At 39.9% G+C, this 20,309-nt stretch overlaps 1 protein-coding gene across 8 annotated transcripts in view; it reads left to right on the forward strand.

Annotated features, from left to right (window-relative positions):
• KDM5B (lysine demethylase 5B) overlaps positions 1 to 16,616 on the forward strand; it is an 80,485-nt gene extending 63,869 nt beyond the window's left edge. For all 8 annotated transcript variants that reach the window (XM_514104.8, XM_054657730.2, XM_016936007.4 and 5 more), the window contains 11 exons: positions 2,394 to 2,544; positions 2,694 to 2,808; positions 3,477 to 3,832; positions 4,387 to 4,525; positions 7,624 to 7,803; positions 8,429 to 8,587; positions 10,135 to 10,620; positions 12,082 to 12,193; positions 12,958 to 13,112; positions 13,993 to 14,313; positions 14,847 to 16,616. In XM_514104.8, coding sequence (XP_514104.7) covers positions 2,394 to 2,544; positions 2,694 to 2,808; positions 3,477 to 3,832; positions 4,387 to 4,525; positions 7,624 to 7,803; positions 8,429 to 8,587; positions 10,135 to 10,620; positions 12,082 to 12,193; positions 12,958 to 13,112; positions 13,993 to 14,313; positions 14,847 to 14,984 — 2,312 coding nt within the window. In that variant the 3' untranslated portion in view covers positions 14,985 to 16,616. The remainder of the gene's footprint in view (positions 1 to 2,393; positions 2,545 to 2,693; positions 2,809 to 3,476; positions 3,833 to 4,386; positions 4,526 to 7,623; positions 7,804 to 8,428; positions 8,588 to 10,134; positions 10,621 to 12,081; positions 12,194 to 12,957; positions 13,113 to 13,992; positions 14,314 to 14,846) is intronic.
• Positions 16,617 to 20,309: the final 3,693 nt, after the last annotated feature.

Here is a 20,309-nt window from a genome sequence, read left to right on the forward strand (position 1 = left end):
GGAGCCTCTCCCTCCTCCTGCCCTCCACCCTCCAATAGGCTCCATTGTGTGTTGTTCCCCTGTATGTGTTCATGTGTTACTCCCCTCTATGCATCCATGTGTTTTCATCATTTAGCTCCCACTTAATAAGTGAGAATATGCAGTATTTGCTTTCCTGTTCCTAGTGTTAGTTTGCTAACTAATTGCCTCCAGTTCCATCCATGTTCCTGCAAAGGACACGAGCTCATTCTTTTTTATGGCTGCATAGTATTCCATGGTGTATATGTACCACATTTTTCTTTATCCAGTCTATCATTGATGGGTATTTAGGTTGATTCTATGTCTTTGCTATTGTGAATAGTGTTGCAGTGAACATACACATGCATGTGTCTTTATAAATGGAATGATTTATATTCCTTTGGGTATATACCCAGTAATGGCATTGCTCGGTCAAATGGTATTTCAGTCTTTAGATCTTTGAAGAATCACCACACTGTCTTCCACAATCGTTGAACTAATTTACACTTCTACCAACAGTGTATATGCGTTCCCTTTTCTCCACAACCTTGCCAGCATGTTACTTTTTGACTTTTTAATAATAGCCATTCTGACTGGTATGAGGTGATATCTCATTGTGGTGTTTTTTTGGTTTGTTTTTGTTTTTGTTTTGAGATGGAGTCTTGCTCTGTCACCCAGACTGGAGTGCAGTGGCGCGATCTCGGCTCACTGCAACCTCCACCTCCTGGGTTCAAGCAATTCTCCTGCCTCAGCCTCCTGTGTAGCTGGGACTACAGGCATGCGCCAACATGCCCAGCTAATTTTTGTATTTTTAGTAGAGACAGGGTTTCACCATGTTAGTCAGGCTGGCCTTGAACTCCTGATCTTGTGATCTGCCTGCCTCGGCCTCCCAAAGTACTGGGATTACAGGCGTGAGCCACTGCGCCCGGCCTTTCATTGTAGTTTTGATTTGCATTTCTCTAATGATCAGTGATGTTGAGCTTTTTTTCATATGATTGTTGGCCATACGTATGTCTTCTTTTGAAAAGTATCTTTTCATATCCTTTGCCTACTTTTTAATGTTTTTTTCTTGTAAATTTGTTTTAAGTTCCTTATATATGCTGGATATTAGACCTTTGTCAGATGCACAGTTTGCAAGTATTTTCTCCCATTCTGTAGGTTGTCTATTCACTCTGATGATAGTTTCTTTTGCTGTGCAGAAGCTCTTTAATTAGATCCCATTTGTCAGTTTTTGCTTTTGTTGAAGTTGCTTTTGGCATCTTCATGAAATCTTTGCCTGTGCCTATGTCCTGACAGGTATTGCCTAGGTTGTCATCCAGGGTTTTTATAGTTTTGGGTTTTACATTTAAGTCTTTCATTCCTCTTGAGTCAATTTTTGTATATGGTGTAAGGAAGGGGTCCAGTTTTAATCTTCTGCATATGGCTAGGTGTTATTCCAGCACCATTTATTGAATAGGGAATCCTGTCTCCATTGCTTGTTTTTGTTAGATTAGTTGAAGATCAGATAGTTGTAGGTGTGCCTTTTTATTTCTGGGTTCTCTATTCTGTTCTGTTAGTCTGTGTGTCTGTTTTTGTACCAGTCCATTTCTCTTTCAGAGTGTTTTCACTTGCTTCCATTTCTGTAGCCCAACACGTAACTCCACCCGCTTTTATTTAGGGGAAAGGAGCAATATCATTGTCTCTGAGTCTACTGTGCTCTAGTAACTGAGCACACTAGTTACTCACTAACTGCAGAATAAAATGCAGGAGGAAGAAGTGGTTCAAGCCACAATAAGATTTATATTTACTTTGCTTTCATAAGTCAGTTGTTTTCTTCTTTTTGTCTATTTTAAACATGACAGGTTTTTTTTTTTTTTTTTTTTTTTTGAGACAGGGTCTTGCTCTGTCATCTTGACTGGAGTGCAGTGGCATGGTCGTGGCTCACCGCAGCCTTGAAATCCTGGGTTTAAGTAATCCTCCTGCTTTAGTTTGTCAAATAGTTGGGACTACAGTTGTGTGCCACCATAGCTGGCTAAGTTCTTTAATTTTGTAGAGAGGAGAGCTTGCTGTGTTGACCAGGCTGGTGTTAAACTCCTGGCCTCAAGTGATCTTCCTGCCTTGGCCTTGCAAATTGCTGGGATTTACAGGCGTGAGCCACTGTACCCGCCCTAAAACATGTCAGGTCTTAGCATTTTTATATTTAAGTTCAACTCTAGGCACTTGTTTAAAAAACTCCGTGTTCAGCCACCACCCTGCAAAAATCAAATCAACAAATTTGTTAATAATTTAAAGCATTGCAAACATTTGTAAGTTACATTTCTAGACAAGAACTGACAAAACCAGTCTCCTCTGAATTTCATACCAGTAGTAATAAACATAATGATTACAGAAAATATGACTTTTTTCTTCATTCCTAGGCCTTGTCAGCTTCAAGGCTTTAATTGAAGAATCTGAAATGAAGAAATTCCCAGACAATGATCTTTTGCGACACCTTCGCCTAGTCACACAGGATGCAGAGAAGTGTGCCTCTGTTGCGCAGCAATTGCTTAATGGCAAAAGGCAAACTAGGTATGCGCTTCTGACTGCGTGAGTTTGGATTCTTTGGCACCTATGTTTGGAAACCTGTTGTGACTCCTGTCTTGAATTTCTGTGACCACCTGGGTGTGGTGGACATGTATGTATTCTTATATGGCTTCCTTGGGCCTTTGTCTTTACAGATATCGATCTGGTGGAGGGAAATCCCAAAATCAGTTGACAGTGAATGAGCTCCGGCAGTTTGTAACACAGCTGTATGCTCTTCCATGTGTCCTCAGTCAGACACCATTACTAAAGGTAACCATAGAGGGGTGTGTGGGAGAATACTTTGGCAATCCTGTATTTTGTATATAAACTCGATTGATATTACTAAGTAATCTTCTTTGATGATTAATATGTACATTTATTTGCAGATGCTTTTAATAACCCATTGAGTGGTATATGTATATAAAGAGATTATAGTAGGTCCACAGAGGGGAAATAAAGTTGGAAATTTTCACTTTGAAAGTGACCTTGGCTGGGCATGGTGGCTCACACCTGTAACCCCAGCACTTTGGGAGGCTGAGGAGGTGGATCACAAGGTCAGGAGTTCAAGACCAGTCTGACCAATATGGTGAAACCCCATCTCTACTAAAAATAGAAAAATTAGCCGGGCATGGTGGTGCATGCCTGTAGTCCCAGCTACTTGGGAGGCTGAAGCAGGAGAATCGCTTGAACCCAAGAGGCGGAGGTTGCAGAAAAAAAAAAAAGAGAAAGTGACCTCAGCTAGTTTAAGCTGGGATAAGGTGTCTGTTATAGTCACTTAGTATTTGCTGTCAGTTGGCTTATGTGTTATCTTATTTACCTATATTATTACTAAAATTAAATGGGATCTCATTGAATATGAATTTAAGATTCTAAGTTTGAAAGAAGCCAATTACTGAAATTACTGTTTTAATGCAACAACCTGTGTATTTTTTTTTTAGGATCTCTTGAATCGTGTAGAAGATTTTCAACAGCATAGTCAGAAACTACTCTCTGAGGAAATGCCTAGTGCTGCGGAGCTGCAAGACTTGCTAGATGTCAGCTTTGAATTTGATGTTGAACTTCCACAGCTTGCTGAGATGCGTATCCGTTTGGAACAAGCCCGTTGGCTAGAAGAGGTGCAGCAAGCTTGCCTAGACCCCAGCTCCCTTACTTTAGATGATATGAGACGTCTCATAGACCTAGGGGTAGGGCTGGCCCCGTATTCAGCAGTGGAGAAAGCTATGGCCCGGCTGCAGGAACTGCTCACAGTGTCAGAGCACTGGGACGACAAAGCCAAGAGTCTCCTCAAGGCCAGGTGAAAAAGCAGATTTCGCTTTCTTTGGGAAGGTTGGACAGTTATCTCCAGCTTAAACACAGAGCACAATGATTGGTCTATGGCAGGTGCTCAGTAGCTGCGGTTGTTATGCACGTGGAAGACATGTAGAAATAGCTGAGATATTTGGAGCTGCTTTGGGACCTGAGTAAAAGAATGTTAATTTTTTCTTATTTTACTGATTAAAAATGAATAATTCAATTGGACACACCTTTTCTAGAGTTGGTTTAATGAAATTTCCCTGGATCCTGTTAATATCCTGTCTTTGAGAGAGGAAAATATTTACAAATAGGTGAAGCTGTTTAAACTCACAGTTAATACGGTTCCAAGGAGTCTTAAAGAGAAATGTGTGAGAGTTAATAGGCACTGTTCTGCAAGAAAACAGTGCAGATAATTTTCAACAGGAATAGACAATATCATTTGAAAAAAATTATTTGCCATACTGAATTTCCTTTGAAATGCTAGTTTTTTTGGTAACCATAAGAAAAATGAACCATCATATAAAATGCTAAGAAGTCTTTGTTTGCATTTTGTAGGCCACGACATTCATTGAATAGCCTTGCTACGGCAGTAAAGGAAATCGAAGAGATCCCTGCATATCTGCCCAATGGTGCGGCTCTGAAAGACTCAGTGCAGAGAGCCAGAGACTGGCTTCAGGATGTAGAGGCCCTGCAGGTTGGTTTTAAAAAGTATATACAGAATGTGTAAGTGCATCCATTAAGAGCAATATTGGAAAGTTGTGAAGAATAATATGTTGGATCTTGCTGCACAGTTTCAGTATTTTAGGGGTTGACCAGAAGACTAATTCTATTCATACTTATTTGGATGTACTTACCAGCTATTATCCTAACCAGTTGTCTCAAATATTTAAAGCTTAGACAGTGTCACCAACTTTTTCTGGGAGCTGGGGAGTCTTTCATAACAAACTTGAGTACTTGACTGCAGATTGAAGCAAAAGAGCTAACAATGAAGTAGTGAGAGAAAGTACTTTTCTACTCTTTGATAAGTATGATTACCTCTTGTTGGCTTGTCCACAACTTTGAAGTTCAGACAATCAGTAATAGCAAATTCAGTGAATCTAGTTATATGACTAAATGCCCAACTAAGCCCCAAGGCCCAGAATTTTCATGAAGTAGTGACTTAAAAGTACCCTCCCAACCCTACAAAAGAAATAAAACCTACCCAGTTCCAAAGTAATTATCCAAAGTATCCAAAGTCATTTCCACCAAGTATTTGTGGTTTTATGCTACATGTTATATTTATTGACCTGTATATAAGTTTAAAAAAAGAATTAAATTCACTTGTAGCATTGTTAAGGTACAAAAAGAATGCATTCTTTAATATGATTTTCCCAGTTTTCAGACGACTGGCTGAATGACTTAATTTGAAACGTGTTTGATGGGGGATGTCTTCCCTTATCTCTTATCATCATAAACCAATAGGTGTTACTGACCTATTGAGAAAAATAAAAGTCTCAAGTTCTATTTTGTTGAAGTTCTCAAATTCTAGAAATAAAAATACGATCTGGCTTTCTGAATATTTGTGTAATTTTAAGTGGTGTTAATTGGCTAATTGCTAACAAGAAATACCAAACAGGACAATTCTAGACAAATGTTTGCATCTGGGCATCTGTTCTTGTTAATAGGGAAAAGAAGATATATTGTTTGAGGAGATTACATAATTAAGGACTGACTCCAGCAAGCCAAAAACAAAAACAAAAGTATTTACTATGGACATAAACTTTGTTAAAGAGAGTTTTAGATGCAGGCACTTGTCAATGATAGTTGGTATTGTAGTAATTAGTTTTAGTTATGGTCCTCCTTTTTACTCCATGATTGCTAGCAGCCAGAAGGTGAAGTCATGGCAATAAGGAGAGGCTGACATATAAAATCAGAAAGCAAGGGCATGCTTCTGGATGAGTTTATTTCCTTCATATTTTATATGTATATGCTACTTACTATGTTTGCAACAGTGCCATTAAGGGCAAAAGGCAAGTTTTGCTTCATTCCTGAAAAAGTAGCCTACCTTTTTTTTGCATCATATATTTAAGGACTAATACACATGACTAACAACAAGGAACTACTTTCTATTTAGTGGATTATTTAAATGTTATGCAGTATTCTGCTTTACACATAGGAAGCACTCAGATTTCTAAATTAAATATCATAGGAATAGCATTAATTTATGAGTCACATTCTTAAGTGTCCATCAGAACATTTATGCCCTAACAGATTTAATTCTGTAAGAATAAATATCAAAGGCAGCAAAATATCAACCTACCCAGTCTTCCCTAGTTGTCCCAAAAATGTCCCTTATGGCTGTTTGTCTAACCCAGAAACACATGTTGCACCTAATTGTCATCTCTTTAAGTTTCTTTTAATCTTGTAGCGTTTTCCTCCCCACCCCACTTTTTCTCATGTCACTTGACTAGACAGTTATCCCATGGTATGCTCCACCTTCTGGATTTGTTTGATTGTTTCTTTGTGGAGTGTTCTGTTCTCTGTATTTCCTATAAATTGGAAGTTAGTTTTAAAGCCCTGGTGCATCGAAGTTAAACATTTTTTTAATATAATGCATTAAAATGTCAGGTAATACTGTATATTCTATATTGCATCACAACAGGAGACATATCTGGATGACCTACCATTAGTGATGCTAAGTTTTACATTGTATTGGAGCAACACCAATGCATTTCATCCTCCATAACCTTAATGCTTTTACTTTCCTAGTTTGGCTATCTCTTTCTAAAAATACAGTTCCCAGACCAGCAGTATTAGCATCGGCAACAGCAGCTTCACCTGGGAACTTGTTAGAAGTGCAAATTTATGGACCTTCCTCTGACCCACTGAATTAGAATATTTGGGGATAGGACTAAGGAAACTGTGTTTAAACAAGCCTTCCAGATGATTCTTATGCATGCTAAAGTTAGAGAACCACTGGGCTGTCTCAACTTATATTTTAGTTTCCTGAATAATTTATATTGAGTTGCTTTCATCATTGGTGAGTGGATTGGGGTAAAATATTGTTTTGTTGCTTTTTATTTGTGTAATTCAGTATGAAAGTCTTGAGTTACTACAAACCTTCATTTCTGTTGAAATTTTTTTCAAACTGTTAATAGGAACCAATGAGATGAGTGAATTTAGAAGGGTATAAATAGAACAAAGGGACCACAGTATATGCCATGTTCACATTTGTATCCTTAGAGCCTAGCACAAACTAGGTTCTCTAGGCCCAGCACAGTGGCTCACTGTAATCCCAGCACTTTGGGAGGCCAAGGTGGGAGGATTGCTTGAGGCCAGGAGTTTGAGACCAGCCTGGCCAACATGGTGAAACACCATCTCTACTAAAAATACAAAAATTAGTTGGGCGTGGTGATGGGTGCCTGTAATCCCAGCTACCCGGGAGGCTGAGGCAGGAGAATTGCTTGAACCGGAGGTAGAGGTTGCAGTGAGCTGAGATTGCACCACTGCATTGCAGCCCAGGCAAGAGTGATACTCCGTCTTAAAAAAAGAAAAAAAAAAAAAAAAACACTACCACCACCACCAACAAAAGACCCAAACTAGGTTCTCTGTTTGTGTAATGAAGGAACAAATGTCACTTCTACCCCCAATATCATTGGTCAGCTGGCAGGTTAGTCAGCGTTTGTGAATTTAGCATGTTGAGATCATGGAGTAATCTGAAGTACTCAATGGACCAATCTGAATTAAGCTTTTCCTGTTTTTCATAGGAGTGTTCTTTTCTCTAAACTGCTGTAATTTTTCTTGATTTATTAGGCTGGAGGACGTGTGCCAGTGTTAGACACACTCATAGAACTTGTTACACGAGGCCGATCTATCCCGGTACATCTGAATTCTTTGCCAAGACTGGAAACCCTAGTAGCTGAGGTTCAGGCTTGGAAAGAATGTGCTGTTAATACATTCTTGACCGAGAATTCTCCATATTCTCTCTTAGAGGTAAGTTTACAACCAGCTCATCTGCAAGACCTTAGATCTCCTAGTTTGGTAAAACATGCAGTTCATCACATACAAAGATGACATCACAGATTAATCTATATTCTGTGAGTTGTTCTTCCCGTAAAGCCAGGGAGACTCTTCTAATTTTCTGGTGAAGCAACCTTTAAATGTTTTCTTGGTTGATTTAGCATAACAGTATCTAAAGAAGAAAATTTTTTCCTATTGGGTGAAATTCCTCTGTGTTGAAATTGGACTCTTAAACTTGGCCGTGCTTCGCCCACCTGAATTTAGTAAGCCTGATAAATGATCTCCCCCATCTTTTAAAAGTGCTTTAACTGCACTTTTTGTATTTTCTGTAAACTTGCTTGTGCATCATGACTGGGATCAGCTAGTATATATCACATTTTTAACTTGTTACTTAATTGAATAAGGAATCAGTCTATCTTTTATGAGTCTTCCTCCTCCTTTTGTAAAGGAGAGTCTCAGGGTTGCATGTTCCAAAGAAAATCTTCAGTACTAAGAAATGCACATCCTTTTTACTGCTTAGGCTTTTATTTTGGGACTTCCTACATAATGCTTTATCTGAAATTTATTTTACCATTGGTTGTGCCTTGGCCCACATTAGGTGCTGTGTCCTCGATGTGATATTGGCCTTTTGGGATTGAAAAGGAAGCAGAGAAAGTTAAAGGAGCCCTTGCCAAATGGAAAGAAAAAAAGCACCAAATTAGAGAGTCTGAGTGACCTGGAGAGAGCTTTAACTGAAAGCAAGGAGACTGCTTCAGCTGTATGTAGGGGTTTTTTCTTCTCCTTTCTATGTTACTGGGAAGAATAATTTCTAACCCTTTCTGTTTTATAGGAATTTGGAGAAGGCAAGTAGAGTAACTTGAAAGCGTTCAGTTTTACTAAAAAGACTTTTTGAAAATTGTCAAGTGTTAAGAGTTTTGAATGGTAAGATGCATAGAGGTGGGAAAGATTCAGGGTAGGCTTCCCAGTCTCAGGGTCTTGCAGACACAGAAACAGTCTAGTGCCTGTGGGTTGATCCAGGAATGCTAACTAAAGATATTGAGACTAATATTAATAGATGTATGAAAATGCAATGCTAATTTATTAGTTTATAGTTAAGAAGTACATTTAAAAGTTTACTGGATACTTTGATACTCATCTGGAATACCTTACATCTCTGACCTGCATTTAGTAAATACTGTTGATTCAAAGATGATAGTTTAAAGAAGATGAAGCAATGTATAACTAATGTTACACATTAAGCACCTTATCAGGATAAAAAAGGGATAGCTATGTGATGCTTTTAATGGCACGAAGCATTGCCCGTTCTAGAGTGGGAATGTATACCTGCTACTGGGACTAGATTGAATGGGTTCATCTGTGGATCTGGACACCTTCTCCCATTGATTTCTTTGTAGCTGCCAGACCTCTTGTGATAGACATGGGTTGCCTTGATTTATTTAGGTATTTTGACACAGATGTTCTTAGTGTATATTTGTATATTCAGTCAGGTTCTAGACAGAATTCTGCCATCAGAGGTCCTCCATTCCATCTATGGTTTGTTTTTATAAAGACTAACTGAAAGTTACAGTCCCCCTCTCCTGAGGTGTATATATGTTGGTTTGAAACTTTATATGCAGTATCTTTCGTAGATTTTAGTCTGTCCATCTGTCTGTAGACCCCTGGTTTTAAGAATTCTCCCTACGTATTATCTGTTAATTTATGGTAGAACTCAAAGGTTAGTCATTTGCTTTCCATCTCTAAGCTGTCAGAAGTTACCTTGTTATCATATAACCCACACATATTACCTGTGTATTATATTTACAAAAGAAGTGGATTTTTTTTTTTTTTTAGTATACCAAAGGTCTTTACCTGATTTGCTTTTAGGCTTTTTTTTTTTTTTTTTTTTTTTTAAATAGAGATAATGGAGAGTTTATTCTGGCCTTGTAAGGGTGCTTCATCTGGTGAATCGTGATGGATCTGAAAGGGGATAGATGTGGTGATTGGAAATGGTTTTTTAACTGTGACAGATTTTTTGAGAACTTGTTTACTATGTGCCAGGCAAAGAGTGTCCTATCCCACATCTCTTACTTGTCATCTCAGCCCTGTGAGGTGGGCGCTATTATCACCTCCATTTTACACATGCGGAAATTTAGCCACAATGGAATACATGGCACCAGGTCACTCACACAGCTTAGTATGAGGCAGTCAGGATTTGAATACAGATGATCTACTCAGGATCCCATGCTCTTAACCACTAGGACTCTGAGTTTTAGGGGAAGGCCAAGCTATCTAGGACATCATCCTTGATTGTTAACTCTTTTTCAGATGGCAACTCTCGGGGAAGCTCGCCTAAGGGAAATGGAAGCCTTGCAGTCTCTCAGACTCGCCAATGAAGGGAAATTGCTGACGCCTGTCCAAGATGTGGATATAAAAATCTGCCTGTGTCAGAAGGCCCCAGCTGCCCCTATGATTCAGTGTGAACTCTGCAGGGATGCTTTCCACACCAGTTGTGTGGCGGTACCCAGTATTTCACAGGGCCCCCGAATCTGGCTTTGTCCCCATTGTCGGAGGTCAGAGAAACCTCCATTAGAGAAAATTCTGCCCCTGCTCGCCTCCCTTCAGCGTATCCGAGTTCGCCTTCCTGAGGGAGATGCACTTCGATATATGATTGAAAGAACCGTGAACTGGCAGCACAGAGCCCAGCAACTGCTTTCGTCAGGGAATCTTAAATTTGTGCAAGATCGAGTGGGCTCAGGACTGTTATATAGCAGATGGCAAGCCTCAGCAGGACAGGTGTCAGACACAAACAAGGTGAATCTAGACTTTCCTTGTTGGGTTATTGGAATTTGCAAAGCTCTGTACCTTTCTCTCGAACCTGTAGCTTTGGTGTTGCTATTCCCTTGGTATGATCACTTTACTGTTAACAGCACCCACTTTACCTGTAGCTTCCCACTTCAAGACCATGCAGGTATAACATATTCTTTTAGTTTCCTCTGCTCCTATTAGAAGTTGTTTCCCAGGCACTCTTTCTATAGAGCACATATTTAGCTTTTCACAGATACAAATAATTTTTTCATTTATATGTGTGCTGACCCATTTATATTTTACATATACGTATATGATGTATCTTTAAGTCTTTGCTTGACTAAAAAGTTTTTTACCCTGCTTCTTCTCATGTAAGTCAATTAGTAGAAAGGGAAAGCACTTCCTGCCTTTTATCGCTTTTTGCCCTTTAAGGGAAAATATTTTTTGGAAGAAGTGTTTGAGCACTGTGTTATTTCAGAGGAAAGCTCCTGGGTTACACACCATTTGCGATCTTTCTGCCAAAAGCTGGATTCTTTTGACATCACTGGATGGGCAGAGTTTTCTGTCATCTTCCATAGGTGGCTGCAGTAAAAGAGTGTGAAGACAATAGAAAAGTACGATCAGGAAGACAGTATTCAATCTTTATGAGGTTAATCTGATGGTTTTTAAAGTTGGTAAACATCTCTGTACCAGAGATACCACAACTCTCTTGTGCCATATGAGCATAGACACATGGATTATATGAGTTAAATTGTTGATAAGATGAAGACCAAAAAAAAAAAAAAAACAGTCTGTCATATTTGTTTCCTTGGTTTTTTATTTCTTTGCAGGCTTCTGAAATACAGTGCCTGACACATAGATGATGAATTAAATATTTGTTGCATAGATGAGTTGTGGCATTTGTGCACACTCCCAAAGTGGAGTCATTGGTGTTCTTTACCCAGGATGTGCTAGGAGTTTACCTTTCTTAGTAAAGGGAAAGGACACAACTCTTATATTAATTCATGGTCAAAGGAGTGTTTCCCCTAGCTCCTTTAATAAAACACTAAGGAAGATACGAAAGTGGTTATGGATGATTTCTGACAGGTCCTCATTTGATTTACTCAAAGGGGTACATATGTGTTCATCGTATTTTAATCTTCAATAAGGAGAATTAGAAAAGGATTAAAAGGCTGTATGATCTGTTCTTACACTGAGAAAGTGGCTTATTTCCCAGTGGCCTTCTTTACATCTCTGAAATCAGTCCAAGTAAAACTGGAAAGATTAAAGGCTTGGTCTTTGGGAAGATATGAGTTGATTTGGCCAGTTCTGAAATGCCAGGAGACTCTTCAGTAGGGGAAAATCAAGTTGTTTTTTTTTTTTTTTCCCTGGTTGCCTGCCTGGGTAATGCAAGCTACTGTCATTGGACTAATGGGAGTATTTTTAATCCTGAAGAGATTTTATTATAAAACGTTTTCCCTCCATTAGGTATCTCAACCTCCTGGCACAACATCATTTTCTTTGCCTGATGACTGGGACAACAGAACCTCATATTTGCACTCTCCCTTCTCAACTGGACGAAGTTGTATCCCCCTCCATGGTTTGTATTTTGTTATTACGTTGAGGGCTGGATAGTAATGAGTGATCTTGTATTACTAGGTTTTTATTATAGATGATCAAGTACCATAGAAAGGACTTTATGCTGAAATGTAGGATATAGGCTATTATGTATTTGCAAAATAGGGAAGGGATCCTATTTGAAGGCTTATAAATGCAAAGGAACAGAGAGGAAGACTTTATATCCATTGTCCTCAGGGATGAAAGGGTTCATGCCATACCAGCTGATAAACACCAAGCTTTTAAGTCAGATGCTAAGTCAGGGGCTCTCTTGTTGCTTCATTACTTAGGAGACTTGTGGAGAATCTTAGGGATAATCCACATTTGCTAGAGTCCTGATCCTTAGTCATAGCATCTCAGTGTATGTCTAGTAATGTGGTTAGAGCTCCTTGATCTACTCAGACTGTTGACGCTGTGGCCATCAGTCTGTTTCTGTGCTTTCTGTTAGAAGTCATCAAGGCAGAAGTACAATCTCTTCTGCATTAGCAATAAGGTAAATGAGAAGGGGATTCAGTGTATAATTAATACTAGTAATCAGAAGACTTAGGAAATCTAGTTTTGGCTCTGTTTATTATATTGTGGCTTTAGGCACATTAAACCTCACTTCAACTGAAGGTAATTTGTAATTTAAGAAGGAGAGGGTAGTAGTGGTATTAGGGACAGTCCTTCTATTTGTCTCATAAACCCAAATGTGAATGTGAAACACCCTTTGTTGTTATCATTTTGATTTGGTCTGGTCTTTTACAGGCGTTAGTCCAGAAGTGAATGAACTATTGATGGAAGCCCAGCTGCTCCAGGTATCCCTTCCTGAAATTCAGGAACTTTACCAGACTTTACTTGCAAAGCCAAGCCCTGCTCAGCAGACTGACCGAAGCTCACCAGTGAGACCCAGCAGTGAGAAGGTGAGTGTCTGAGAGGCTTCTGGGGCAAGGCACAGTCTGGGGTGGGGGTATGCTTTATTTTACTCCTCGAAACATAACCAGACAGCTGGTGTGAGGACTGGGTGATTAGACTGAGGATGACCCATTTTGAATGCTGACTTAGTTGAAGGATACTCCTTAATGTCCTGTTTCTTAACATAGTTAAGGATACTGCGGCTGCTGCCACTTCCTTCTAGTGAACTAACTGACCCATCACATTTAAGGCCCCTGAGAATATAGTTAGGGTAGAAATCTACTAGGAAGCCTGAAGCCAAATTAGGGAAGAACTTCACTAAAGATAGCATGAGGGCTGATGTTGGCATTTAGAATTTCATTTTTCATGGCAAATTTCATTTGCCATACCAAGTAGTATGGCACAATCATTGAATGTGTTCAGTTAATGCGCCTTACACCTATAAGGTGTGGGGATGTACATCCTTCAAGAAGGAAGATTATTAGTGTGGTTCCTCAGGAGCCTGTAGGTCAAAGGATAGACATAAACACCTAGACAGAAACTATTATAGTAGTTAGTCATTCAGGGATTTGGTGAAAGGAAGACTCTTAGTGGGCACCTCTCCATCTCTGGTATTGGTTGGTTAATTGGAAGGGTAATCACGTCTTTAACATTCCTTTTTCCAGTGATCCTTTGGTAGCACTAACAGTGACAGGGGAAGGAAGTATGTTAAACCTAAACTGGTTGTCTTATATAAGACTGGGAGGGGAGTGGTTAAGATGCAGTATTTTTTTCCCGTGTAGATTGGGGGATCATCTGATTTCTAATTTACATGTTCTCTTTAGCTTCATTAGTTTTAGTAATAGGTGACCCATAGGCGAAAATTGAACTTTCCTATCTTCCACCCAGAATGACTGTTGCCGAGGGAAGCGAGATGGAATTAACAGTCTTGAGAGAAAACTGAAGAGACGCCTGGAAAGAGAGGGCCTCTCCAGTGAGCGGTGGGAACGAGTTAAGAAAATGCGGACCCCCAAAAAGAAGAAAATCAAACTGAGCCACCCCAAGGACATGAACAATTTCAAGTTAGAGAGAGAGCGTAGCTATGAATTAGTTCGTTCTGCTGAAACTCATTCCCTGCCCTCAGACACATCCTATTCCGAACAGGAAGACTCTGAGGATGAAGATGCCATCTGCCCAGCTGTGAGCTGCCTGCAGCCAGAAGGAGATGAGGTCAGTGAGGTTTGGGCCATAGAGGACGTGCTTTCCCTTAACTCAGAAACCCTGTAAGCTAGACCTCATCTCGCTGGGTCTTTCTCCTCTGCTTATCTGCTTTGAGCTGATCTGAATGGATTGCTCAGCCCTTCCCCCACTGATATCTGTGCTCTTACCATCGTTCCTGGGTGTCCTCCCTTTTCTTGAAGAAACTCTTGTTCTTCCCTTTTTCCTTTTCTTGCTCTTCCAGCTTTCACCTTCCCGGCGCTAAGAAGGTGGGAGGGATGCTGATGTGATGCCCTTTGGCTTACTTATCACAGGGCAGCGCTGTCTTAACCCCAAAGCAGACACGACTTGAAGAATGACTTTGACTCGGTTGCTTTGGCTAGGGGGCCAGCTACACTCATTTGGCTTAGCTGTTGTGCCAGAGGTCCCAGTGGTGGGACAGTGGCCGTTATTGGCAAACGGCCTGAATTTCTTGAGGCTGGCCTGCCCAATTTTGAATCCATTTTTTCCTCTGAAAACCCCATCTTCCTGCTCTTTGTAACCAGGTGGACTGGGTCCAGTGTGATGGCAGCTGCAATCAGTGGTTTCATCAGGTCTGTGTTGGTGTCTCCCCAGAGATGGCAGAGAAAGAAGACTACATCTGTGTGCGCTGTACTGTGAAGGACGCACCAAGCCGAAAGTAAAAACACAAAAACAGATACCCCCCTACTTAATGTAATTCAGGACTCCAACCAAGAGGATTTCTTCAAATCTCAGCAAAGCTACAGGACTGGTACTCAAGCCAGCCTGTAAACGGTGCTATTTCTATTCCTTATGGGATCATTTTTCCAGGACTCTTTGAAGAAAAGAAAAAACAACTAAAAAAATTTTTGACACTTTTTGTATTTTTTCCTTAAGAGCTATTTGTGGTTGTTGAGGTTTGAAAAGCTGACTGTTTTTTTTGCAGGGGTTCCCACCAATTTGGAAGGCATTGAAGCTTGCACCTTTTCATGTACAGCATTAAAATTTTACCTCTCTCTGGGATTTACCAGCTTAAGAGTCCAACTCACTTCCAGTGCCCAAAAGGGCACCCACCAGAAATTCCAGTAAATCCTCATTTGAGGAAGCTCTCCCTTGTTTACTCTGTTACCACATTGGGGAAATTTTTAAGTTTTTCACTTTGGGAGTTTTTGTTTGTTTCTTCTTTTCCTTTATCCACTTTTCTTTTTCCTGGTAGACTAGGTTTATTTATCTGAGCAATAACTTCTATGTTGGTTTCAGTGGCTGGAATTAAAACAAAACAAAACAAACTTCCAAACAGTGTGTTGGTGCTTTAGCGATTGATTGATGTACAGAACACAAATGTCTAGTTTCTAGTGTCACTGATGAACTAGTGATGTAGAAAAGAGACTTCTCTGTAAGTAATTGCCACAGCTGTATTTTGGCTTTCTCCCTGTCCCTTCCTTTCTCCCCTGTTTTTTGGTAGCTTGTATCAAATGTTACAGTTTATATTGTGGAATAAATCCTTCGTCCTAACATAACACTAAATGCTGATTATTTAGAGCCATTAGAGCACAGCTTCTTCTGCCCCTCTACTGTTGCACAGCCAGAAGGGGCTGCTTGCTTTTGCCTCTGCCCAACCAGGTTGCAGTAGCAGTGGATGTTAGCCTGCAAACAACATTAGGGGATTCTTCTTTTGTGTCCTGCTCTGTTTGGTGGGCCATATGCCTACAGCCCTCACTAACAAAGAACCCCTCTGTCTTCAAGGACTAGAACCTATCTTTAAAGCCGTGCTCTTTTAAAATAAGCTTTCTCAGAATGTTGGCAAATCACTTCAATCCTCAAATCAGTCCTCCTTGTGGAATGCTGCCTTTATTATATTTGAATTGACAGGGGAACTTGGTTTAGGGTTAAGACGTTGGAAGGAAATCTAAGGAAAATTAATCCTCACAGAGGTCCGGGTTTAGTATATGTCTTGAGAGGAGACTTGTGAATTCCCAGACTCTGCCTCCTGGTTTCCTTTCTCATTTCTTTCTAACTGTAGCTATCATTACTGGTTGTGGATAGCCCATAGCTATTTTCCTTGCTTTTCTTTTTTAAAAGGGTCTGTTCTGCAGTGGAGAAGACATTCTGGTGACCAGACTTTTGCTTACTTTTTCCTATTCTGTTGCCAATTTTTGTTTTCCCCACATTCTATAGCCATAAACCTGAAGATGAGTAAAACTGGTGGGTCTTTAATAAAACAACAACAAAAACAGCAGTTTGTGATATAGCAGAGGTTTAAATGTACCCTCCCCTTTTATGCACTTCAAATAATTAAATCTCTTTAAGAATGACTTCTAGTTGTCTGCAGTTTTCTGCAGTTGTTGTGATGTTTCTCCTCGTCTGATGGTGGTTCTGGGGCCAATAGAGAAGAATAGTCTCCAGAGTACAATTTGGAATCATCATGGTTTGGCCTTGTTAGTATTAAAATTCTTAGAATCCCCTCCATCACCCCCGACATTGAGATAGGATGCCAACTGTCCCAGTCCTCACCTTCCATTGAGAAATTAAGCTTAAAAGGAGACCCTGCTGCTAATATAAAGCCACTGCCTTTAGAGAGCTTTTGCCATCTTAGTAAGCACAACCCCTACCCCCATCCCCGCTAGTTTTTCTTCTTCACCTGTGGGTGGTACACAGTCCCTGACAATAGCATCTTTGAGGAAGTCAGATCTTTGTATCTCTGAGTGAGTTAGAAAAGGTAGGCATGTGTGTATTTGAACCACTCCCTCCCTGGATGAGAACCACTGATCATTTTATGTGTGATGATGCTGAATTTAAAGAGAATGTCAGTTGCCCAAAGCTACACTGTACTACTAGTAAATAACAAAGCCTGGGTTTTATCTTCTAGTTTTCCTACAGTATTCCTCCTACCTTGTACACCATCACACTACTAATGAACACAGATAACGTTTACTTTCCAATTTATGCCTTTGTTGTATCCCTAAAATGACTACAGACTGATGTGATCTAAAAACCATGTTTCATTGTGTGTTAGCTGTGAAGCTGGCCTGTACCAGAGAAACCTCTGAACTTGTAGGGCAAAATGATAAAATGCACATGGAAACTGACACTTCAGTTTCCATCTCAGTAGTCCTGCAGCTTTGTGAGGTGGGAGAGGGGAAGGGACTGTGTTAAGTTAGAGCCTGAGCCAGAAGGAGGGTCAGTGGGTAAAGAAAGAAAGGGTAGATGAGGTGTGCCTTCCACCTCACCTAAATGAATACTGTTTGTTTTTTTTTTTTCCTTCCAGATTAGACTTTGGGGGATTTCTTATATAGAATAAAGGGCTTGATTATATGTAGCCTCTATCCTGGAGAAAGGTTATGTAATTTGGACTAGCTGTAAAGGAAGTTGACTTTACAGCTTCGTTTCAGTATCCTAGGAGGTGGGATTCATTTTTCTCTCTTAAGTTAACCTAAAGGAGAGATGCCATTTGTGGTGATGGAGGTTGTTAAAAACCTGAATTTCCCTGCTTCATTCTCCAGCGAAGAGCTTAAGAAAATGAGGCTTTGGATATTTTGGCAGAAGTGTCTGAAATGCACCTGATTTGCCATTATACCCACCATCAAAAGCAACATGGCCCTTTGGGTGTTAGTGCAAGATTAGCCTAAGAATGGAGTAGATCTCTACCTGGAAGAGGGTGAAACATGGCTCTCTACCGATTTGGGTTGTACTCTGAAGGCCCTTTGTAATGGGTTTCTGCCTCTTTGTATTTCACTTAAAAAATCTTGATGGATATTTGGCAGTCTGTTAAGACCTGCTTCTGGCTTGGAGCAGGCATTGATTGGTATTTAGTACCCATGGGTGTTTTTCTGGGCTCAGTCTTGCCTATGTTTCTTGCCATATAGCACATACCGGAATGGATTCCAGATGCTATATACCTGTAACAGGAGACAGAATTGGACAACAAGGATTTTAAGAGTCATTGCCCATTGTAAAGCATTAAGCCAGAGCTGGTTATTCATTATCAGACTAACTACATACTAGTCCATGCTAGTGTCAGCCTATATTAAAATAGTCTTTCCTTGCCATAGTGCTGGCGAAAACCCAATCCCTTCTGATGAAACATTGCTTCTTGGGAAGACGAGCTGAGGAAAGCAATGAAGATCCCTGTGTCGGCCTTTATTGAGCTATGTATGAGGGTCAGGGTCCCTCAACTCCTAGTGACTATGAAGCAGCAGTGTGATGGCTTCGCCCTCTTTGCCCCTCTGTGACCAATCCTTTGCATGTGGCTATTTTAAGCTTCTCAGCTTTCTTTTGGGAGGCTTCATGTGTAACTTATTATAGAAATGTTACTGAAAAGCTGCCTAAACAAAAAATTGTATAAAGTAGGAATTTGTATAAAGTAATACTGTTGTAAATCCATCTTCAAGATGTAAAGAATCAATTTGTAAAGTGTATATTTTCACTTCTCCCTTCAAATTTATGTGAACAAGTTTTCATGTTTCAATATTGCTTACATAGGAATACACCTTACGTTTTTATCAGTATAAATGGAACATTTAAAACCAGTCAACAACAGAATAGATAATCCAGCTCCTTGTTTGTGTTCTGGGTTAATTTTGCAAGGATGAAGGGCTAGAAAGTGGTGAGTTTGGGTGTGTTTCTTATTTTCAGGATAACCGGCTGCATTGCAGTAGAGGAATGGAATGGTGAGGTCATTTGACCTGTTCCAGGTGAGTGGAAGCCAAAGAACATTCTTTCTGCCTCCCCCTTGGATGGGAAAATTGAGAAATTAAAAAGTTGCCTTTCCGAGGAAACAAAACTTATTTTCTCTATTTAAAATAAATGTCCAAAGGCACCCCTCTAAACACCAAAACTTTTAGCTCCTGGCAAACTTACCTAGCTAGAAGTTGGAGAAGAGTGCGGTTTCAAACCATGCTTCCTTTCTGCCCTTGCCAATACGTTCTCACTGACTGTGATTCTGCTGTGAACACACACACACACAAACACACACACAAGCCCCTTCTGTGTATGATCAGGACAAGTAGTTCAACAGTTAATAAAAAAGTTAAATTATTGGATGAGAAAGATATATTTAACCTAAATCATAAATAAGTATATCCATTTAATAAACACTAAAATTGAGAAAAATTAGTTTGGGGATGAAGGCCTTCATTCATAATAGCCATAATGCATTATCTATGATGTCAGCTTGATTGAGCTTCTTTAAAATGCATAAAGAATTTGAACAACAAAAGAAATTTGATTTTTTTTTTTTTTTTTTTTTTTTTGAGACAGTGTTTCACTCTTGTCCAAGCTGTGGTGCAATGGCACGATCTCGACTCACTGCAACCTCCACCTCCCAGGTTCAAGTGATTCTCCTGCCTCAGCCTCCCAAGTAGCTGGGATTACAGGCATGTACCACCATACTCGGCTAATTTTGTATTTTTAGTACAGACAGGGTTTCACCATGTTGGCCAGGCTGATTTCGAACTCCTGACCTCAAGCGATCCACCCGCCTCAGCCTCCCAACATGAGCCACCACACCTGGCCTAGGAATTTGATTTTAGAATTCTAAATACTTAGTCATTTTCTCCAATCTTTTGTAAGAATTTTACCCACCTAAATAGATAGTTTTACAACTAACTCAATCTGGTTTTTATAAAAACTCTTTTCACACTCATTTCATTGGTTTATGTAATAGTCAAAACATAGTTACTATAACAATTTGACTAGTATATGATTAGGAACAAATACTACTTGGTGAGAGCAGGCCACAGGTGCTCAGCAGGCCGAGACCACGAGTATATTTTACAGAAGGAATGTAGAGGGGGAGCATAGGTTGGTCGAAGTTGCTTAAGAGTGTATTAGTATCTGGTTGTGTGTGTGTGTGTGTGTGTGTGTGTGGTTTTTGGTTTTGTTTTTGTTTTTTTGAGACAAGGTCTTGCTCTTTCACATAGTTTGGAGTACAGTGGCGTGATCATAGCTCAATGCAGCTTCCACCTCCCATGCTTCAAGCGGTCCTCCCACCTCAGCCTTCCAGGTAG

This window comes from Pan troglodytes, chromosome 1 (genome assembly GCF_028858775.2).
Source record: "Pan troglodytes isolate AG18354 chromosome 1, NHGRI_mPanTro3-v2.0_pri, whole genome shotgun sequence".
In the NCBI taxonomy this organism is placed as follows: Eukaryota; Metazoa; Chordata; class Mammalia; order Primates; family Hominidae; genus Pan; species Pan troglodytes.